General features: G+C 40.7%; 2 protein-coding genes across 3 annotated transcripts; both read right to left on the reverse strand.

Annotated features, from left to right (window-relative positions):
- Window positions 1-840: 840 nt before the first annotated feature.
- Window positions 841-5309, reverse strand: LOC136446565 (basic salivary proline-rich protein 2-like). The gene is made up of 2 exons (XM_066445010.1): window positions 4015-5309; window positions 841-2271 (listed from the first exon to the last, which is right to left on the reverse strand). The coding sequence occupies exons 1-2, from the start codon at window positions 4421-4423 to the stop codon at window positions 1463-1465; spliced, it is 1218 nt and encodes a 405-aa protein (XP_066301107.1). The 5' UTR covers window positions 4424-5309; the 3' UTR covers window positions 841-1462.
- A 1623-nt stretch (window positions 5310-6932) lies between these two features.
- LOC136446574 (tRNA (uracil-5-)-methyltransferase homolog A-like) lies at window positions 6933-18070 on the reverse strand. 2 transcript variants are annotated; one of them, XM_066445028.1, is made up of 20 exons: window positions 17579-18059; window positions 17225-17313; window positions 16915-16990; window positions 16361-16412; window positions 15749-15824; window positions 15046-15195; window positions 14524-14572; window positions 14167-14230; window positions 13731-13766; window positions 13280-13350; window positions 12725-12871; window positions 12485-12588; window positions 12254-12302; window positions 12067-12127; window positions 11472-11593; window positions 11019-11094; window positions 10861-10892; window positions 9566-9650; window positions 8712-8808; window positions 6933-8449 (listed from the first exon to the last, which is right to left on the reverse strand). In XM_066445028.1, exons 1-20 carry the CDS (start codon window positions 17984-17986, stop codon window positions 8317-8319), a joined length of 1977 nt encoding a protein of 658 aa, XP_066301125.1. In that variant the 5' UTR covers window positions 17987-18059; the 3' UTR covers window positions 6933-8316. The 2 variants fall into 2 exon arrangements, with proteins under 2 accessions (XP_066301125.1, XP_066301117.1); XM_066445020.1 differs by lacking the exon at window positions 10861-10892 and having other exon boundaries at window positions 9566-9682; window positions 17579-18070.
- Between the last annotated feature and the right edge of the window lie 237 nt (window positions 18071-18307).

Consider the following 18307-nt stretch of genomic DNA (forward strand, 5'->3'; position numbering starts at 1 on the left):
TATCCATTAAGCTATGTATATCTATCATCAGACAGTATTGTGTCATTATGAATATCATCTATCAAATTTTGATATCATGTCCCAACAACTATCTCAATTTATTTATTGTCTTGTATTTGCAGCCTATTTACTCCATCGATACTTGGGTCGGATCACATCCTTAGCCGTATATAGTTTGGCATATCGTCTGCTAGTATGCGCGAAATGTTGGACGTTGATTTTTGGGGACCAAGTATTATACATATGTCTTGTTTTGTAAAATGTGATGAGGTAGCGGGTGATATAGTATATGGAAAGCGTTACCCTGGAGACAAAATCATCAACACGACGAGCACTGTTGGCCGGTCGGCCATGTCTCAGTTCTACACAAGAGCGTCGCCCTGCGGCTGATTGAAGAACTTCAGTTGATGCTGCGATTAGGAAAGAGGGCATTCTTAAATTGTCGAAGTTGGTTCCCACATTGTAATCCCTTGAGGCAATTTCTTTACGAAGCATTGTATTTTCCATAGCAATTTTCAGCAAGTTCTATACACTTTGAAAATCATCAGGTTTTCGGAGCATATTGTTTGTTTACTTGTCTGTCTGTTTGTTTATCCGTCTGTCTGTCTGTCTGTCGGTCTGTCTGCCTGTCTGTCTGTCTGTCTGTATGTCTGTTTGTTTGTTTGTTTGTTTGTTTGTTTGTTTGTTTCAAAGAAACTTATGGAATTGGAAAAAGTATAATTCTGCAAACCAAAGCTCCTCTGTATTTCAAGCATAGGTCTATTTCGGTTTCTTCTACACTGACCTCCTCATTTTCTGGATTAGGTTCTTAGCAGAACAAATGAGCCGAGACTCGACAAATTACATGTAATTTTGTAATAAATCATAGTGTTTACAAGAGTTGTGTGTTTATCATTTCATAAATAGCGTATACAGTTAGCAATGAACCAGGAATGGCCGTGAGGGTGGTGAAAATGGCGGCGTAATCTGTTTCCATGTCGACGACAAGTCTTTTGGTGACGCCTCAGGGGCGAAACCACTTAGTTCCTCATTTATTTCACGCTATCTTTGCTCTAGTTTGCTGGGAACGTTCTTCTCGAGATTGTCCTTTTCCACACCCTCAACATGAATTCCTGATTCGTTCTTAACTCAGTAGTTCTCACAAGAAACTGGTAAAAGATTAACAAATTGATGATAGTCAAAGGCATTTGCTACATACTGTATAAATACTACAAAAGTTATGGCTTTAACTAGTGCACACTATAATGATACATGTAACAGAACGTAACAGAGCATTGAATACCATGGTAATTAAAAGAGTTAGCTTGTTAAGAAGATACACCCATAACATTGTATAAGGCTTTGACAACTTCGAGGCAGATAAGAATAAGACGCAATGAGCATCGGAGGTAGTTCAGAACTTTACAATCGCTGATGATAACGATGTTAGCAAACATAATTGAGTCTGGCCGTTACAGCTCATTTACTTATGTTGATGTTTGACTCCGGATTGTCTGATAAAGTCTGCCAGACTGACTGCACCGTCCGGACTCTGCGGGGGGCTCCGTCCGTAATCCGGAACAACCGCGTGGTTTCTCTGGACAGGCTCGGAACCTGTCCTCCGCGGACTGCTTGCGTTTGCCAAGGGGGGTATCCGGGGTGCTGAGGGGTGAGGGGGTGGCGGCGGAGGGGGTGGTCCAACAGACGGAGGGGGTCCGGTTCTTGAGCGTACGGACCCGGAAGGTTGGGTGAAGTCGAACAATGCTGTTTTGCTGGGTGATGTTGGACTAGTGGGGTCTGACTCTCTCCTATGGCGAGGAGGGGCGACTGGCTCCGCGTACCCGACCGGCTCCGCGGGTGATTCAAAAGACGGGAACCCCCTGACGGCCTTGTTGGATCGAACGGACGACACCGACCCCGTCCTAGGCTGGTGGGCCAGGTCGCTGAAGCGTCTCACAGACGCCGTGGATCGCACCGAGCCCTGGCGAGACGACGAACCTTCCTTTTTCTCTTTCCTCCTTCTTAGAAATTCCTCTTTCTCTTTGGAATGAGTGCTCGAGCTGGGCTCTGCTGACGTCACGATTTCGTGCGTTGCCCTTGACCTTGACCCCTCGGGAGGGAACATTTCCGGTGTCATTTCCGGTGGCGCTCCACGTAGGGTGTCCATGCCGACGAGGTCAAAAGGAGGCGGGTTTCTGAAAGCGGGGGCATCGCGGTCGGGGGCAGAGGGGGCCGTTCGACTTGAAGTACTTTTCCTAGATGTCCTGGAATCCTGCCGCTGAACAGGCATACCTGTAAGATTCAAATGGAAATATTCAGGTTATGAATGTATGCTAGATATATCGATATCTTGCCACCATCTCCCAGATTTCACTGAGGGATTAAAAGTGACAGCTTGAGATTGTTATTAGTCACCGTGATGATATGATTGACACGTACGTATATACTAGTATGCGATTTGCTCCACTGATGCCTGCTTTTCAAGTGAATGTCCCAAATGTTATGATATGTGTAATACAAATTTATGTACATGTCTATCGTCTTTTATACCAGAAGTTATGTTAATTGGTAAATGGACCAAATTGACTATATACTGGCATGTGATAATCTCCTCATTGTGAAAATAGGGTAGTACCAAAAAAACTGCCTGAGTTAGAAATTTCACCAATGACTACAAGTTTACAGCTTCATCCCACACTACATATTAGTCTCTTGTAGAGTAACATTAATCGCCTAGACTTATGGTTGCATAGGAAGAGTTGGTATACGTTGTGTCTTTAAATATATATACAATGTTATTATTAATTATTGCTTCGTTTGTAAACATTCAGTCTCTGCTGACAGATAAATACAAAACTAATCTACGTCTGGATCTATTCGAAGAACCCAAGATTGCAGTTCTAGATACTACACAAGATTGCAGCTCTAGATACTACACAAGATTGCAGCTCTAGATACTACACAAGATTGCAGCTCTAGATACTACACAACATTGCAGCTCTAGATACTACACAAGATTGCAGTTCTAGATAGTACACAAGATTGCAGTTCTAGATACTACACAACATTGCAGTTCTAGATACTACACAACATTGCAGCTCTAGATACTACAAAAGATTGCAGTTCTAGATACTACACAAGATTGCAGTTCTAGATACTGTACTACACAAGACTGCAGTTCTAGATACTGTACTACACAAGATTGCAGTTCTAGATACTACACAAGATTGCAGTTCTAGATACTGTACTACACAAGATTGCAGTTCTAGATACTACACAAGATTGCAGCTCTAGATACTACACAAGATTGCAGTTCTAGATACTACACAACATTGCAGCTCTAGATACTACACAAGATTGCAGTTCTAGATACTACACAAGATTGCAGTTCTAGATACTACACAAGATTGCAGCTCTAGATACTACACAAGATTGCAGTTCTAGATACTACACAAGATTGCAGCTCTAGATACTACACAAGATTGCAGTTCTAGATACTACAAACTGCACATGTAATACGTTCATACATTAACACGCCCTGTCAACCATGTTTACAGAGTTGATTGATGAGGTTACGAGATGGACGAAGTAGCCCCAGAGGGAAATGCACTGGTAAGGTGAGTTTTGTTTTACTTTTGTTTACTTCTGTAATTCTGGTATCCAAAAAATACAGACCGTTATCATTTTGAAATGACGTCTTCATTACGATATGAATGAACGAATGAATGAATGGTTTATTTGATCATTCGACATCGGGCAATAAATGCAAACATGTATAATTACACATCTATGCTGGTCGAATATGCATAATATCCGTTGTAAGTCTAGTATAGCGTCCATGATATCCTAGCAGATGTTTGGGAAGGTCCAGGTCAGTGTTTTTAATGGAAGGGGAAGACAACAAAACGCGGTCCACCAGAAAGAGCTAGGTATAGAAGCCCTCAGAAAACATGCATAAACTTAAACACTGATTCGGATCTTACATCTACTTGGAGATTACATTTTACTTCTCCAATCAAAAGTGTTCTTACAAACCTGGTGGGTTCTTGAACTCTGGTGTGACGTCAGGGGTCGTCCTGGGAGGAGTCTTGGGTTCTCTGTTAGACCTCTCTATGTCCGGGGAAGGTTTCTTGTTGAAAACCTCCTTGTCTGGCTCCCCCTGGCGGCTTGACTCTGAACTGGAGTACCGTCTCCGGGACGCCCTCCCCTGTCCCTGCGACGGTACCCGGTGTAGCTGAGGTGGTGGAGGCGGCTGGGACGAGGTGGCTTCCATATTCAGCCTCGCGATCTCGTGTCGTAACTCAAGAACCTTTTTCTTCTTCATCAGTTTCTCTCGTTCCCTTTGCAGGACGGTAAGTTCGGCATCGACTTGCTCATCGTCCATAAGAAAGGGAAACGTCCTGCCGGCTGGAGCCCGCATTTCTGTCTTGCTTTTGCGACTCATAATGAAGAACAACTAAACGTTTCTATCGATGCACAATAGATATGGCTTGATTTATGAATGAAAAGCACGTACATGTGCATGTACTACATTGTACAAAGAATCTGTCACCGAAGACCGGAACAACAATGCATTCGATCAACTTAAGACGATATGACACAATTGTATAGAGCCCGGTCCAAACAATTGTGTTAGAAAAGGACCTTGGCAAAACGCAATGGCTATGTTTTAGCTCTGAGATTACTATAATTTGGTTGAAGGGCACTGCAGATTTAGATCAATTTGTTACAAAGATAATACTCTGTTTTGTAGTCTTAACACCAATTTACCCTTCAATGAATCCGCAGCTAGGATTATGAAGTCAAAAGTCGCTCGTTCAGCTATACCAGGTAGAAGATCGTCATAACGTCCTTGTTTTGGAGAAGGAATATTTCTAATATGATGCAAACCTTCGTTGAAAGCTTAGCAACTTGTTAACGTCGATTCTGTAGACAAATCCGGTAGTGTTGTTGATCCTCGTTACGTATCGACTGACTCAACTTGTGCTGAGGGAGGTGGGTACTTTTACCGTCCAACGATTGACTCAGATCGTCCAAGTATTGCCAGCATAGCCCTCCTGGAAGCGTGGAGCGCGATTTTGTCTGTGACAGGAAGGTTTGGTGAGGTACTTTTCGGTGAAATGAGTGCTCGCGATAATAGCAACAGAACTCCGGATGACTCAAAACATTAGTCAGACCAAAGCGCCCTCAGGTAATGTTGTCTTCATATCGCCACGCCAAGAACCCCGCCCGTCTTTCTTCTGTCGTGCCACATGTACAGCTGTCCACAGCACATGGAGTATCTTCCCTCCCTCCCTTCTGCGCGTCTTTGAACTGACGATACCACGTTGTCGTTGACGATACCACGTTTTTAAGCCGGTGCCACACAGCGGCAGGCCCGACGAAGACCCCCGAAAGACAGTCGGTGTCCTCTCGGTGCGAGTTTCTGGGATCGGCCGATGTTCGCAGCTCACCGACACCCGTCAAATCCTTGTAGTGACGTGGGGTAGACGTTCAGGCAAAACAGACGCAGTTTTGACTCGATTCGGGCGAAGGTCGTTGACAAAGTGACGGTCCCTTCACGCAGACGGTGGGGGTTTGAACCGTCAGAGCGTGACGCAAACGGGACAGGGACAGTACGCGACGTCGGTGTCAGTGGCCGAGCGACATTCCGCGCATGACAGGTAATAATAACACGGGTCAGCGAGCACCTGTGCCCTGGGGTGGAAGCTCTAATGTGGGAACGTCTGCATGTGCACTGTTGCTATGTAAATGGTGGGAAACATGCAATTAAGGACCGAGTGACGGGAGAAGGGCTGAATCAATAAATGTTTGTTCAAAATATATCAATTCGGATGGAAAATGGGAGATTTTCAAAGCTCGGATAGAAGGGGTGTATCTAATTGTAGTTTGAACTTACTGATTATTCCATAACAATTTAAATTCTTGGTCCTTGTATTCGTCACTTGATATAAATTTCACAAATTGAAAATGATAAAACGATCTTTTGTAAGATTCAGAACATATGAATCAACCTCAAAATGCAACCTTAAATGGCACCAACGTAAAGATGAAGATCGACAAAGTCCTTTTCTTTCTAGTTGTTAGTCTTTTTACTTTTATCTATGTAGATCTATTAGACGTCGAAAAGTCTTTAGATTTGTTCAAAACGTTAACCAGCGTGGTATATTGACCTTGTATTCGGGGTAGCATTTGGGTCTATCACAGAATGCCTGCTTCTTTTATTCCAATCTATTTACCGCCCTTTCAGTTATTTTCCTGCAATCCCAGAACGAAGGCCTCAACACAACGCATGTACATTGACAGACGTTGTGTGAACCACACACTACATCATCCCCCGTATGTAAAACGGCTCATCCCGGGGAATGTCCATCGCACACAGCGGGTTTTGTCTCCACACATGTCAGAACTGGTTTTACCGTTGGGTGGGTTCTAAGTGTTCAATACCACAGTCATTGAATCGCACACTGAGCACTGCAACAACGTACCACGCACATGCACCTGTTTTTGTATGTCCGTTTTAAGCGGGTGTTAATTTACATATGGACCCAAACTTAAAAAGGGAACCTTTAAGAGTCAGAAAATTTGTAACTCTGTTTTTTTCCAATATAAGAGACATTCGAACAAACGTTTGCAGAATGTTTGCTTGTGCTTGATGTGTTCAGAATGGGATGAATTCTGGGTTAAATATGATGAATTTGTCTGGACAATATCATCATGCGTCAGGGAGAGTAATAGGACGTTGATGAATGTTAGACATCCAGGTAATAAGATATGCCAAAAATAATTACTCAAACAACTGGATAACTGGATTTCAAAATCTTATCCAGTTGCTTGAGTAATTATTTTTGGTGTAGAGTAATAGGACGACTATCCCAAGAATAACTTCAAACATTGACAGGCCTGAACAGACAGTTCCAGTTGTCACATATGGGCAGCAAAAATTGAGGGCAAGTAGGTCTAGAAGTGTTTAATGAACAAACAAAATGTTAAAGACGGTGATACACTAACAGAAGAACATATTCATTAAAACTACATTTCCTGCTGGGAACAAGGAAAGTCACAACCCTGATAGGTGGGCTCTTCTACATCTCATGACTTGGTAGTCTTTAATTAGAAGGTATAACGTTAACTAACTTAAAATAGGCGGATTTACGGTATTAACTTCACCATTTGCTCATTACGGCTTGCTAGGTTTAACGACAATACTTAATATGATAATACAGATTGTATTGAAAATAACAATGGTTCAAAATAAGGAAAACTGTTTTGAAGAATGATTTTGCAGACATCTGTGATCATCAGAACACACAGACTGTACTTAACACAATGTGACAGTTCCATATGCACTTTGACCCAGTTACGTGTAGAAAGGATTTATATACTAGTGCATGTACTGTAAAAAAGTTTGTACTGCTACTGGCACTAAATTTTGCGTCACGGTGAAAATCGAGACTTTTCGGTATCTTCAAGTTGGCCGTTGAAATAATAGTAGCAACACAATGAAGAACAGAACATTCATGGTGTAATCAGTTCGCAATGACCTCAAAAATGTCAAAATTTGTAGTGTTGTCTGGGTGATTGTAAAACAAGAACTATATTGTATACTCTGCTAAGGTTGTATCACATATTAGAAGCAGTAAGACACAGTGTGACAATGGTAATCACTGGGATTTGTACCTGGTCCATCAATATTGCTCTACATTTACTCCATTGGGCATAACTGTTATATGTATAATTAATTATTTGGATAGCATGAGTAAGAAAAGGATGGACTCCAGAAATGATGGTTGCCACATGAAAAAAACTTTGAATTCAAAGATATCTGCTGATAAAGCATCAGTAATCATGGAAAAAAGTTTTCTGCGGTTCGAGCAATTTTTTCATACAGTAGTTCACCTTCACCTAGTCCTACCCTCATACAGTTAAGTACATCCAATACAGTAGTAATACATCCGAAAATAATTTCATCAGGTTGGTAGAACATAGGATATAGAAGATTCTTTGTCCACAACCAGGTAATCTCATCTGCTGACGTTTCGGTGTCTGTCAGACACCTTTTTCAGAGCTTCTAACTGGAGTACTGCCACCTACATCGGCTACTTATAGCGGCGAGAAGCAGTACTCCAGTCAGAAGCAGACACCGAAACGTCAGCATGTGAGATTACCTGGTTGTGGACAAAGAATCTCCTATTATAATATCAGTAGTAATACACTAGAAATGCATATTCACATGTCATGTTTTTACATTGGAGAGGCTATCCCGAAAACAAGACTGCCACAAACATTTCAAGATGTACAGTATTTGAAAGGTTTAAAGGGAGAAACAGACAGACTTCATGTCGCCTGGGTCCGCTCAAACTGGATGATGAGTTCGGAGTGCCTGGTGTGGGGGAACAGGTCCACGGGCACGGCGCGCACAGGCCGGAACGCTGCGCCCTTGTACTTGTTAGATGTCGGTCGACACAGACTGGCAAGAAAACAGGTTGTCACCACGGTTACAAAGTAAACAACTAAAGCACTAGACAAGTAAGAATGTCTTTAGAACTTGTGACCCTAAGAATATAGAAAAATAACCCATAATGTTTGATTCCATCTTATTCCCCCAGTTTTTTCCATGCACTGAAAATTTGGAATACGAAATCCAAGAACTGAAAGATTTATTGCACTATCATACCCGTACCCCGTATGCAGCACTACCGTACACGGACATACAATATACATGTACTCACTCTATGAAGTTTGGCATGGCGCTCTGTGAGTTACAGGACACATACACTAGTTTGGTCAGGTTGGAACACTTCCTCAGGACAGATATAACCCTGGTATCTGTGGGAAAACAAGGGAGAGAAATGATCACATAACAGGACTTTGCATGACAGTTCATCTGTGTCAGTATAGAACTTTTGATTGCTAAAATGGAATACATCATGGCTCCAATACTGAAAGCTACACACTCTTTTAGTAAGGAAAGAGTGTGCAGATTACCGGCAGAAGCAGATATTTTATGAAAACTTTGGCCACAGCCAGCTCTAGTCTTGACAGGAGGCCTATCTTTTACAATTGGGCCTGACATGAACATTAACAGTGTGTAGGTGGGTCCTATGTGTATGGAGATGGGGCAGTGCTGAATAAATTCAGATAATGATAAACATTTGTATAATCAATTGCTAACAAAACGCTAACATCAGTTGGATATGGTATGAGGTCGTGGACCTGCAGACAGTTGCTTACGCTCTACATTGTACAAACAAAGGCATGTAGGCCCCTATACGTATTTGTATCTGTATCTATATATTAACCGGCATAACTGGCATACGGTGTAACACACCAGCTTCGCAGGCACGCAGTGCAGCAGCAGCTGGTTATACTACACTGAACGATCTGTCACACCTAACTTTTGCACATCTGACTGGAAGTATTGTTTAAAGCTATCTTAAGAGGATGCTGCTACAGTACTTGGTGGCAAAGGGAAAAACAAATCAAATCAAATATGGCACTGATTTTATTGTCCATATAATGCTTTCATCTTTTTTCAGGGCTAAATTTTCATCTTTGTGGTAGAAATTGCACGTATTCAACTCACGTAGCCCTGCTCTGGGCGGGTCCACCACAGCAACCAGCTCTGTTCCATGCAGCCTCCGGACCAGGTCTGGGAGAATGTCTTCTGCCTTTCCACACAGAAACTCTGCATTCTGTATTCCTGTAACACACGGCAAAAACACAGCTCACAAATAATATTGCAGTACTGGTACAATGTGTAACATACAGGTCTGGGAGAATGTCTTCTGCTTTTCCACATAGAAACTCTGCATTCTGTATTCCTGTAACACACGGCAAAAACACAGCTCACAAATAATATTGCAGTACTGGTACAATGTGTAACATACAGGTCTGGGAGAATGTCTTCTGCCTTTCCACACAGAAACTCTGCATTCTGTATTCCTGTAACACACGGCAAAAACACAGCTCACAAATAATATTGCAGTACTGGTACAATGTGTAACATACAGGTCTGGGAGAATGTCTTCTGCTTTTCCACATAGAAACTCTGCATTCTGTATTCCTGTAACACACGGCAAAAACACAGCTCACAAATAATATTGCAGTACTGGTACAATGTGTAACATACAGGTCTGGGAGAATGTCTTCTGCTTTTCCACATAGAAACTCTGCATTCTGTATTCCTGTAACACACGGCAAAAACACAGCTCACAAATAACATTGCAGTACTGGTACAATGTGTAACATACAGGTCTGGGAGAATGTCCTCTGCTTTTCCACATAGAAACTCTGCATTCTGTATTCCTGTAACACACGGCAAAAACACAGCTCACAAATAATATTGCAGTACTGGTACAATGTGTAACATACAGGTCTGGGAGAATGTCTTCTGCTTTTCCACATAGAAACTCTGCATTCTGTATTCCTGTAACACACGGCAAAAACACAGCTCACAAATAACATTGCAGTACTGGTACAATGTGTAACATACAGGTCTGGGAGAATGTCTTCTGCTTTTCCACATAGAAACTCTGCATTCTGTATTCCTGTAACACACGGCAAAAACACAGCTCACAAATAACATTGCAGTACTGGTACAATGTGTAACATACAGGTCTGGGAGAATGTCTTCTGCTTTTCCACACAGAAACTCTGCATTCTGTATTCCTGTAACACACGGCAAAAACACAGCTCACAAATAACATTGCAGTACTGGTACAATGTGTAACATACAGGTCTGGCAGATTGTCTTCTGCTTTTCCACACAGAAACTCTGCATTCTGTATTCCTGTAACACACGGCAAAAACACAGCTCACAAATAATATTGCAGTACTGGTACGATATGTAACATACAGGTCAGACAAAATGTCCTCTGCTTTTCCACATAGAAACTCTGCATTCTGTATTCCTGTAATAAAAAGCAAAAACACAGCTTCACAAATAACATTGCAGTACTGGTACAATGTGTAACATACAGGTCTGGCAGAATGTCTTCTGCTTTTCCACATGGGAACTCAGATAGATGTGTCCTTACCATTGACGTCGGCATTAACTTTGGCATCCTCCACTGCTTGCTGACACAGTTCTACACCGATCACCTTCTTCACATGCTGCAAGAACAGGGGGAGACATTTAGCAACATCACTGGGAAAGAACCAAAAATAGAAATAAATTTTGCATAGTAATTTAGAGGCAGAATGCACTCCATTGAACTGAATAAAGGCAAAGTTACATAACATTTAATGAGATTCTGCATCTTTTCTTGACGTCTTAGTCTGACTATGACACTTGAAATTTACCTTTTAAAAGTACACAATTAAATGTAAGAGCTGTTAACGTTTCTTAAATCATCTAACACCATTTGACCCCATTTACCAACACTTAGGTTTTACCTTCCCTTGATTTGCAAGAGGATACAAACGTTTTCTTGAACCTCAGAAAAGTTTCATGTGACAAAATTTCTAGTTTCATTGAAAAGATCTGTTACCTTTGCCAGGGTCAGTCCAATAGTGCCGGTACCACAGCATACGTCCAGCACAGTGGAGTTCTCTGTGAAGTCACACCAGTCAGCCACAGTACAGTACAGTACCTCTGCTGCAAGGGTGTTCACTGGGACAGGAGAGAAAATAAAGCCACCATGACGTGTCAACTGCTATCCAGCTGTACTCAAGCCTCCTGTAACCGCTCGCCGCCCTGTAACCGGTTGCGCGTCCTGTCCACAGGGAGGGGGCAAAAACCCCCGGACAGCTGGAGTTTGTGTTATACAGACTAGAGTTAGACTTAGGGGCTCCTTTGTCGTCTGTCGTGAGGCAGTTAGATTGTTCCAGTAGGCGAACCTTTCTTAATTTTCTTTAAGTAGTTAGTAGATGCTACTTGAAACGTCTGCCTGTTTCCAAAATCATATCCAGTTGCTATTTGGCCTTTCTTAATTTTGTATTATGCCATACATACTAGTACAGCGGTTATAGTTGCTAAAACATTCAATGATTAGGGACTGAAATAGTAGTAACACAAGGGCAGCCAGAATATAAGCACATCTGAAGTCTATGCCAAGAAACTGCTGACAGAACATCATTTCTTACCTTGAAAAAATGCATCTGGTGAAATTCTGAAGGTCATACCCAACAGCTTCTCCTGTATGAACTGAAACCAAATATAAATCATAAATATGAAATAAGTCATGAAGTTTTTCAAAGACTAAAAATATACATGACAATGGAGATGTATATAACACATAGTTATGCATTAGACATTTTACAATAGTTTTACCTCTTTTCCTAAGATGAGTTGATATGATGCTTCTTCATCTCCAGGCCTCCTACAAAGATAGAATTACTAAAATTATTAAATTATTTCTGTTTCATAATTCCATATAAGACAAGAAAATGAGACAGGAAACTGTGCTTAGAAAACCTTTATAAAGTAGGACTATCTTAGTTTATTCCTGCTTAGCCTATGTGCCTTCAAGAACAGCAATGTGATACCACTGTCCACTCCTACCTTTGTTTATGTGCTTGAAAGAACAGCGATGTGATACCACAGTCCTTCCCTGGCCCTGTGCTGAAGTAGTCTAGTAGAAGTTGCTTCTCCTTGTCAATCTCTTCCTGAAGGTTTACGAAAAAGTTATACATAAATCTATTGAATTCATTGAAAAATGTGCCATAAAAGAATTTTATTTCTATTCAAGAAAATAATACATGCAAAAACAATGCAGTAGTTACTAATGAATTTGACCCTGACCTCTGGAAGGTCCTGCACATTGAACTGCACCATGACCATGACCTCTGACCCCTGGGTAGTCCTGACAGTCACCTGTTTCCAGTGACCTTGGTGCTTCTCTGTGTCGTACCCACTCCTTGTGGACTGTTCCAAATATGTCTGGAAAATCTGAAGAAAAAAACTATGGTTAAATCAGAGGCGCACTTTTGGGAAGCCAGATTATCTAACGATACAGTCAAGATATGAGACCTAGACGGCCTGGGGCACTAGTCAATTAACCCTTAAGCTGCCAGTCCCGACTTAATTAGGGATACAGAAATATGCCTTGTGTGCTGGACCCGGTTATAACCGGGATAGGGTATTCCCCAGAACAAAACAGCTTTGCGTGCGTGTAGCGCGCGAAGCCGGGAAGTTAGGGGAGTTAGCGCCGCCGGGTGTTTCGCGGGTTTTGTGAGGGAGGTCAGGGGTCGAACATTTTTGATTTTTACTTGGCTAAAAAACCTGGCAGCTTAAGGGTTAAGAGTTATTTCAAAAGCAATTAAAGTGGCCATCCCAAGGTGTGATGTCTGCACCTACCCTGACCATGTCCTTGGCTGTCTCCGGGAGATTGGGACAGTCATAGGGATTCACAACCGTGCAGCTGCCACCTAGAACAACATTCAGTTAAATTCATCAGCCAAACTTCCCATGTATAATAAGTTTAAGTTGACTTGACTACATGAAGATAGAATCGGTTCTTCTGCTGAAAGGTATGATGACTTAATGGTCTTTACTATAATTGATGTCCTTCAATAAGAATTTCAATTAGCAGCCCTTTGGCTGAATAGAGAATCTCAAATCAAAATAAAGGCACAAACAAACAATTATAAGCTGTACTGGAATGCAGGACAGTACTTAGTAAGGGTTCTTCTGCACAGTGGCATTGTGACTTTGTGGTTATGCTAGCAGGTCCAAACATTGTACTCTTGGGAGAGATACTTAACACCAATTTTCTCCATCAACTCAGGTGACCACAATATCAACTCACCTCTATATCTTCCCAGTCTGAACCCAATAGTTTTCTCTGCAGAAAGAAAATCATGCAACAATTACTTACATCCGTGAATAGTTTCATCAGGTTGGTAAGTCACTGAATAAAAAAGACTCTTTTTTTACAACCAAGAGATTTATTCCACCAACGTTTCGTTTCGAAAGTTTCATTTCGAGTCTTTTTTATTCAGTTACTTTCACCTTGCATTATATCAGCCTTTCAACAGTTCACTAATCAAACATTAACACAAAATGTATTCTATTTCAAGATATACGTAGACAACCAACAAATGCTATCCATAGCCGCAGATGTAAATACATGTATACCAAATTTACTTTGCATTGATTTTCTAGCATGGCAAGTTAACCCTGCAAAGTGGATGAATTGCACTATATTTTCAAGAAAAAAAGGACAATGAAGATCTTATTACTACCTTTTCCTTCTGGACTGATTCCTACATTGAACTCATTCTTGTTCCTGTAGTTATTTAGGATGGGCTAAACAGGACATAAATAAGGTACAAAAGGTCAATACAGCAATCTTTGACTAAATCAGGCCAAACTGGAAGGGATATCTAAATCATGTTTTTCGATAGCTGAATGCTACATTACCAAAGGCACCGGTTCCCCCTACTCTTTTCGATAACATGTTGGGTTCTTTTACATGCCGTTACTATCAGATATGGAAATCAGAGGAAACAAAACATGTACATGTCAAACTGTCACAAAACAGCTCATAACTGTTACAGGATTTACTAATTCTTATTATATGTCAACATTTCAGTACTTACAGAAGGTGTGATGTCTTCAAGCTTACAGCACATGTTGTCATACTGTTTTCTGGAAAAAAAAATGCAAGAAGTATAAAGATCAAATTACAAGATATCAAATTGTACCTCTATCAGATTGCATGATTGCATAATGTAGGATTTGGGCAACGTAATTTCTTTATAACAAAAATCCTCATGTTATTAAAATTTGCAGGCACGTTTTAGCATACTTGCATTATTTTCATTGTACATGTACATGTAGGTTTCCTGCACTTACAAACAGAACTAAAACAACCCCTCAAACCATGGCCCACTTGAGTTTTGGCAATATCAACTTACAAATAAGCACTAGCCATAAATAAACAAACTGGCAACTTTTCTGCAAGATTGCATCCTCAAAAATGATACAATGTTTTCACTCCCTAAATATTTTTATGCAATGTCATAGGATTGATTAAAAAAATTAGTGCAAAAAAAAACAACAACGATAAACTGACTCCAACATTACCTTTAACACACACTTAACTTTGTTTACTTTCTTACCTCTGCTGTACCACCCATGACCCTAGGCCAGGGTTAACATTCTCGATGGCTCGGCTGAGTTTGCCCAGAACAACCTTCTGACTCTCAGTCTTCTGCTTCAGCTGTTCTTCATACGGCACATTCCACAGGGGAGTCACCGCTAGTAGGAGTCTGTAGGGGAAAATCCAATCATATTTTCTTCTGATTTAAAAAATTTAATACAGACAAGGCAGAAAGTTCGGAAACTTGAAATTTGATTATCTCCGTTATTACTTTATGGGCATATAATACAGTGTACCTCTTGGAACGATAGCAAATATGTAATGATCCTACATTCAAATGTTGAACACCAGAGCTCAGATTATGCAATTGCATCGCAAAACAAAGGTGTGGGAATTCCCCTGCCAAGACTGTGTCTGATGTTGGCAGGAGAATTTTGGCACTTTTGGGGCAATTTTCACTACATTTGATTATGTATAATTTTCTGTTTACCGATTGTATACTAGTAAAGTTTTGTTATTCACATTTCAGTTAATTTATTATGTAAGTGGACGCCAGGTAGAATATTGTTTCTCTATGTAACACTAATGGAGATCTCAATAAAACAAACAAAATAACAAACAGATAAACAAACAAATCCAAAAATGAGTCATGGTTCTCATTGCACAAAATCGTGATCATAACAAAAGAGGAATTACTCAATAATCACGAAAATTGTTCTCACCTATCTTTAACAGGCAAGTCTTCATCATCTTCATCATTTCCCCTTGCCCTCTTCTGGCTACTTCCTGCTCCAGACTCTAAGAAAAATAAGTAGAGGAAGGTTCAATGTCTGTTCCTGTTAACAACAACAGTTCTCATAACTCTTCAAGGTACCCAAAGACCACCACATTAAAAGAAATTGTAAAATGAAAGAAATCTACTAATGCAATTCTGGGGCATGCACATTGTCATTGATATCCAGGTGTTCAAAACATTCTTGAGAAGGCCTCTACAACACCTTTTCATTAGCCTCTACCAGGCTCCGCCGGATGGCTGGAAAAATAGTAGAAATTGGCCGTAATAGAGTGAATAGTGTGCCAAGGGAGTTAGCTACGGAGGGAGTACATTCTGCCATCGACGGATGGCAGAATGTACTCCCTCCGTAGCTAACTCCCTTGGCACACTATTCACTCTATTACGGCCAATTTCTACTATTTTTCCAGCCATCCGGCGGAGCCTGGTAGAGGCTACCTTTTCATTTCAATGTGGCGGTCTGGTGGCGTGGAACTATGTAGATAACATTAAAAAAAACACTTTATATGTACATGTATATCAGGTGTGAAAATATCATCACCTTCTCTTTCTTTCCTCTTCTTCACTAGAGGGTCAGCTGCTGGGTTGCTTTTCTATGGAAACAAGTAAACAAAAAAGAGCTTGTTATATATATATGTAGTAATTCATTCATTAGGCCACACCAATTTAATTTCTTGGTTAACAGATTTTTATTTCTAATTTTAGCACAAAACAAATTATGAAAACAGAAGGCTGGGGTGAAAAATTGCACCTGACCCTGTTCACTCCCTGATACTGTGTGCACCAAAGTAAAAACATTCCTCTGAGATTCTGTTTTCATGTTGTTTTTCCAATCTAGCATTTTTTATTATTATTTTTTTTAATTTATTCCGTTAACCAAGAAATCAAATTGGTGTGGCCTTAGCACCAATTGTATATTTCTAAAAAAAATTATTACATCACATTTGTTGCTGTACCAGTGGTATACTTTTCCATTCAGACTTGTCTTCCCAATTTGTAAGCTAGGTACATTTAGCTACAGACTATTGAACAAATGAAAAAACCTGGTTACTCAAGTTACTTCTGTGCACGAAGACAGATTAACCAGTCACTGACCGAGGCTGACAGTGAACATCCTTTCCACACATGGGAGTTTAACACCTCCAGGGCCTTCTGTCTATCTTCTTCACACCTGGGAGTAAGAAAATCATCAACTTACTTTAAGTAACATTTTAGGAGACAGCTATTCTTAAATATATGATACATGTATTAGCATAGAGATCAAAGGAACTGACTGTGTGATGACAAAGTTATGATTGATATGTGTACTAGTATGTCACTCTTAAGAGCTGAATGCCATCAAATTCTATTCAAGACATACCTTTATCTAGGTTGGGTATATATCATTGTAGACTTAAATATTTACCTGAAGGCTACGAAAGCAATGTTGTCTCTTTGGATGATCTTGACCTTGTGTGGTGTCAGTCCTTGGTTCACCATACGCTTTTTGAATTGCTGAAGAAAAGATAAACATGCTCATGTATATCATATATTGTGATCTTTAGTTTTTTATGCTGTTACAGAAAGCTAAAAGTACAAGTTCATGGGACATCGAGTAAAGAAGATACTGTGAATTGTTTTGACTCAGATTTCGCAGCAAATAGAAAATGAGTTTGTGGTATCTTCGAGCTCGCAGTCAAAACAATACATACAATGTAGACACAAGTATAACCGCAAATTCAAAAGTGTCATGAATATATGCAAGATGAACAGTACTCACCGAGAAGCCAGCATACCTGGGTAGATTCCTCACTTCTATCTTGAAGTTTTCAGTTGTATACTTCCCATCTTTTGCATAAGCGTATGGGTCAAGGTCACCTGATGTGCCTGCTGCACTTGACCTTTCCCCATCTCCTCCCTCTTTCTCTGGAACCTGGTCTCCATGGCAACCGACAGAAGCACTTTCATTGGTTGTTACATCATTTTCAGTGTCCTCTTTTTCCTTAAGAGTTCCCACTGCTTTTACATCATTGGTAGAGTTGGGATTGTCACAGACATTTGCTTTGTTTGTATTTTCTTCCTCCTCCTGATTTCTCTGGGGTGATGTTAGATCTTCTGAGACGGTCCCCTCATTAGAAACAGTCTCACTTTGTAGTTCTGTTCTCTCCATTGTAGGTGTGTCTGTCATCAGATTTATTCATCCATATGGTGTTATCCAGCAGAATGAAATGCCTAGACTCACAGAGGCAGTCACTGTTGTGTTGGTGTGTTGCAGATATGGTGGGTTGCCAGTTAACTTAATACCTGCAAATCCAGAGAAATACTGTAAATTAATGCATTTAAGTTCGTGAGGTTTTTATTTCGCGTTAAGGAGGAAATGGAGTGTCTGCGGTGTTTCTAAGTTTGCGGCAGCGTTTAAGTCACATACTGCTACAGTATAAGCTAGTTAGCGGTTGCTACCACGCATGTGCAGTGTGAAAGGTGAAGGCCCCCGACTTGCAAGCAGTGC

The sequence above is a fragment of the Branchiostoma lanceolatum genome, chromosome 1 (genome assembly GCF_035083965.1).
Source record: "Branchiostoma lanceolatum isolate klBraLanc5 chromosome 1, klBraLanc5.hap2, whole genome shotgun sequence".
In the NCBI taxonomy this organism is placed as follows: Eukaryota; Metazoa; Chordata; class Leptocardii; order Amphioxiformes; family Branchiostomatidae; genus Branchiostoma; species Branchiostoma lanceolatum.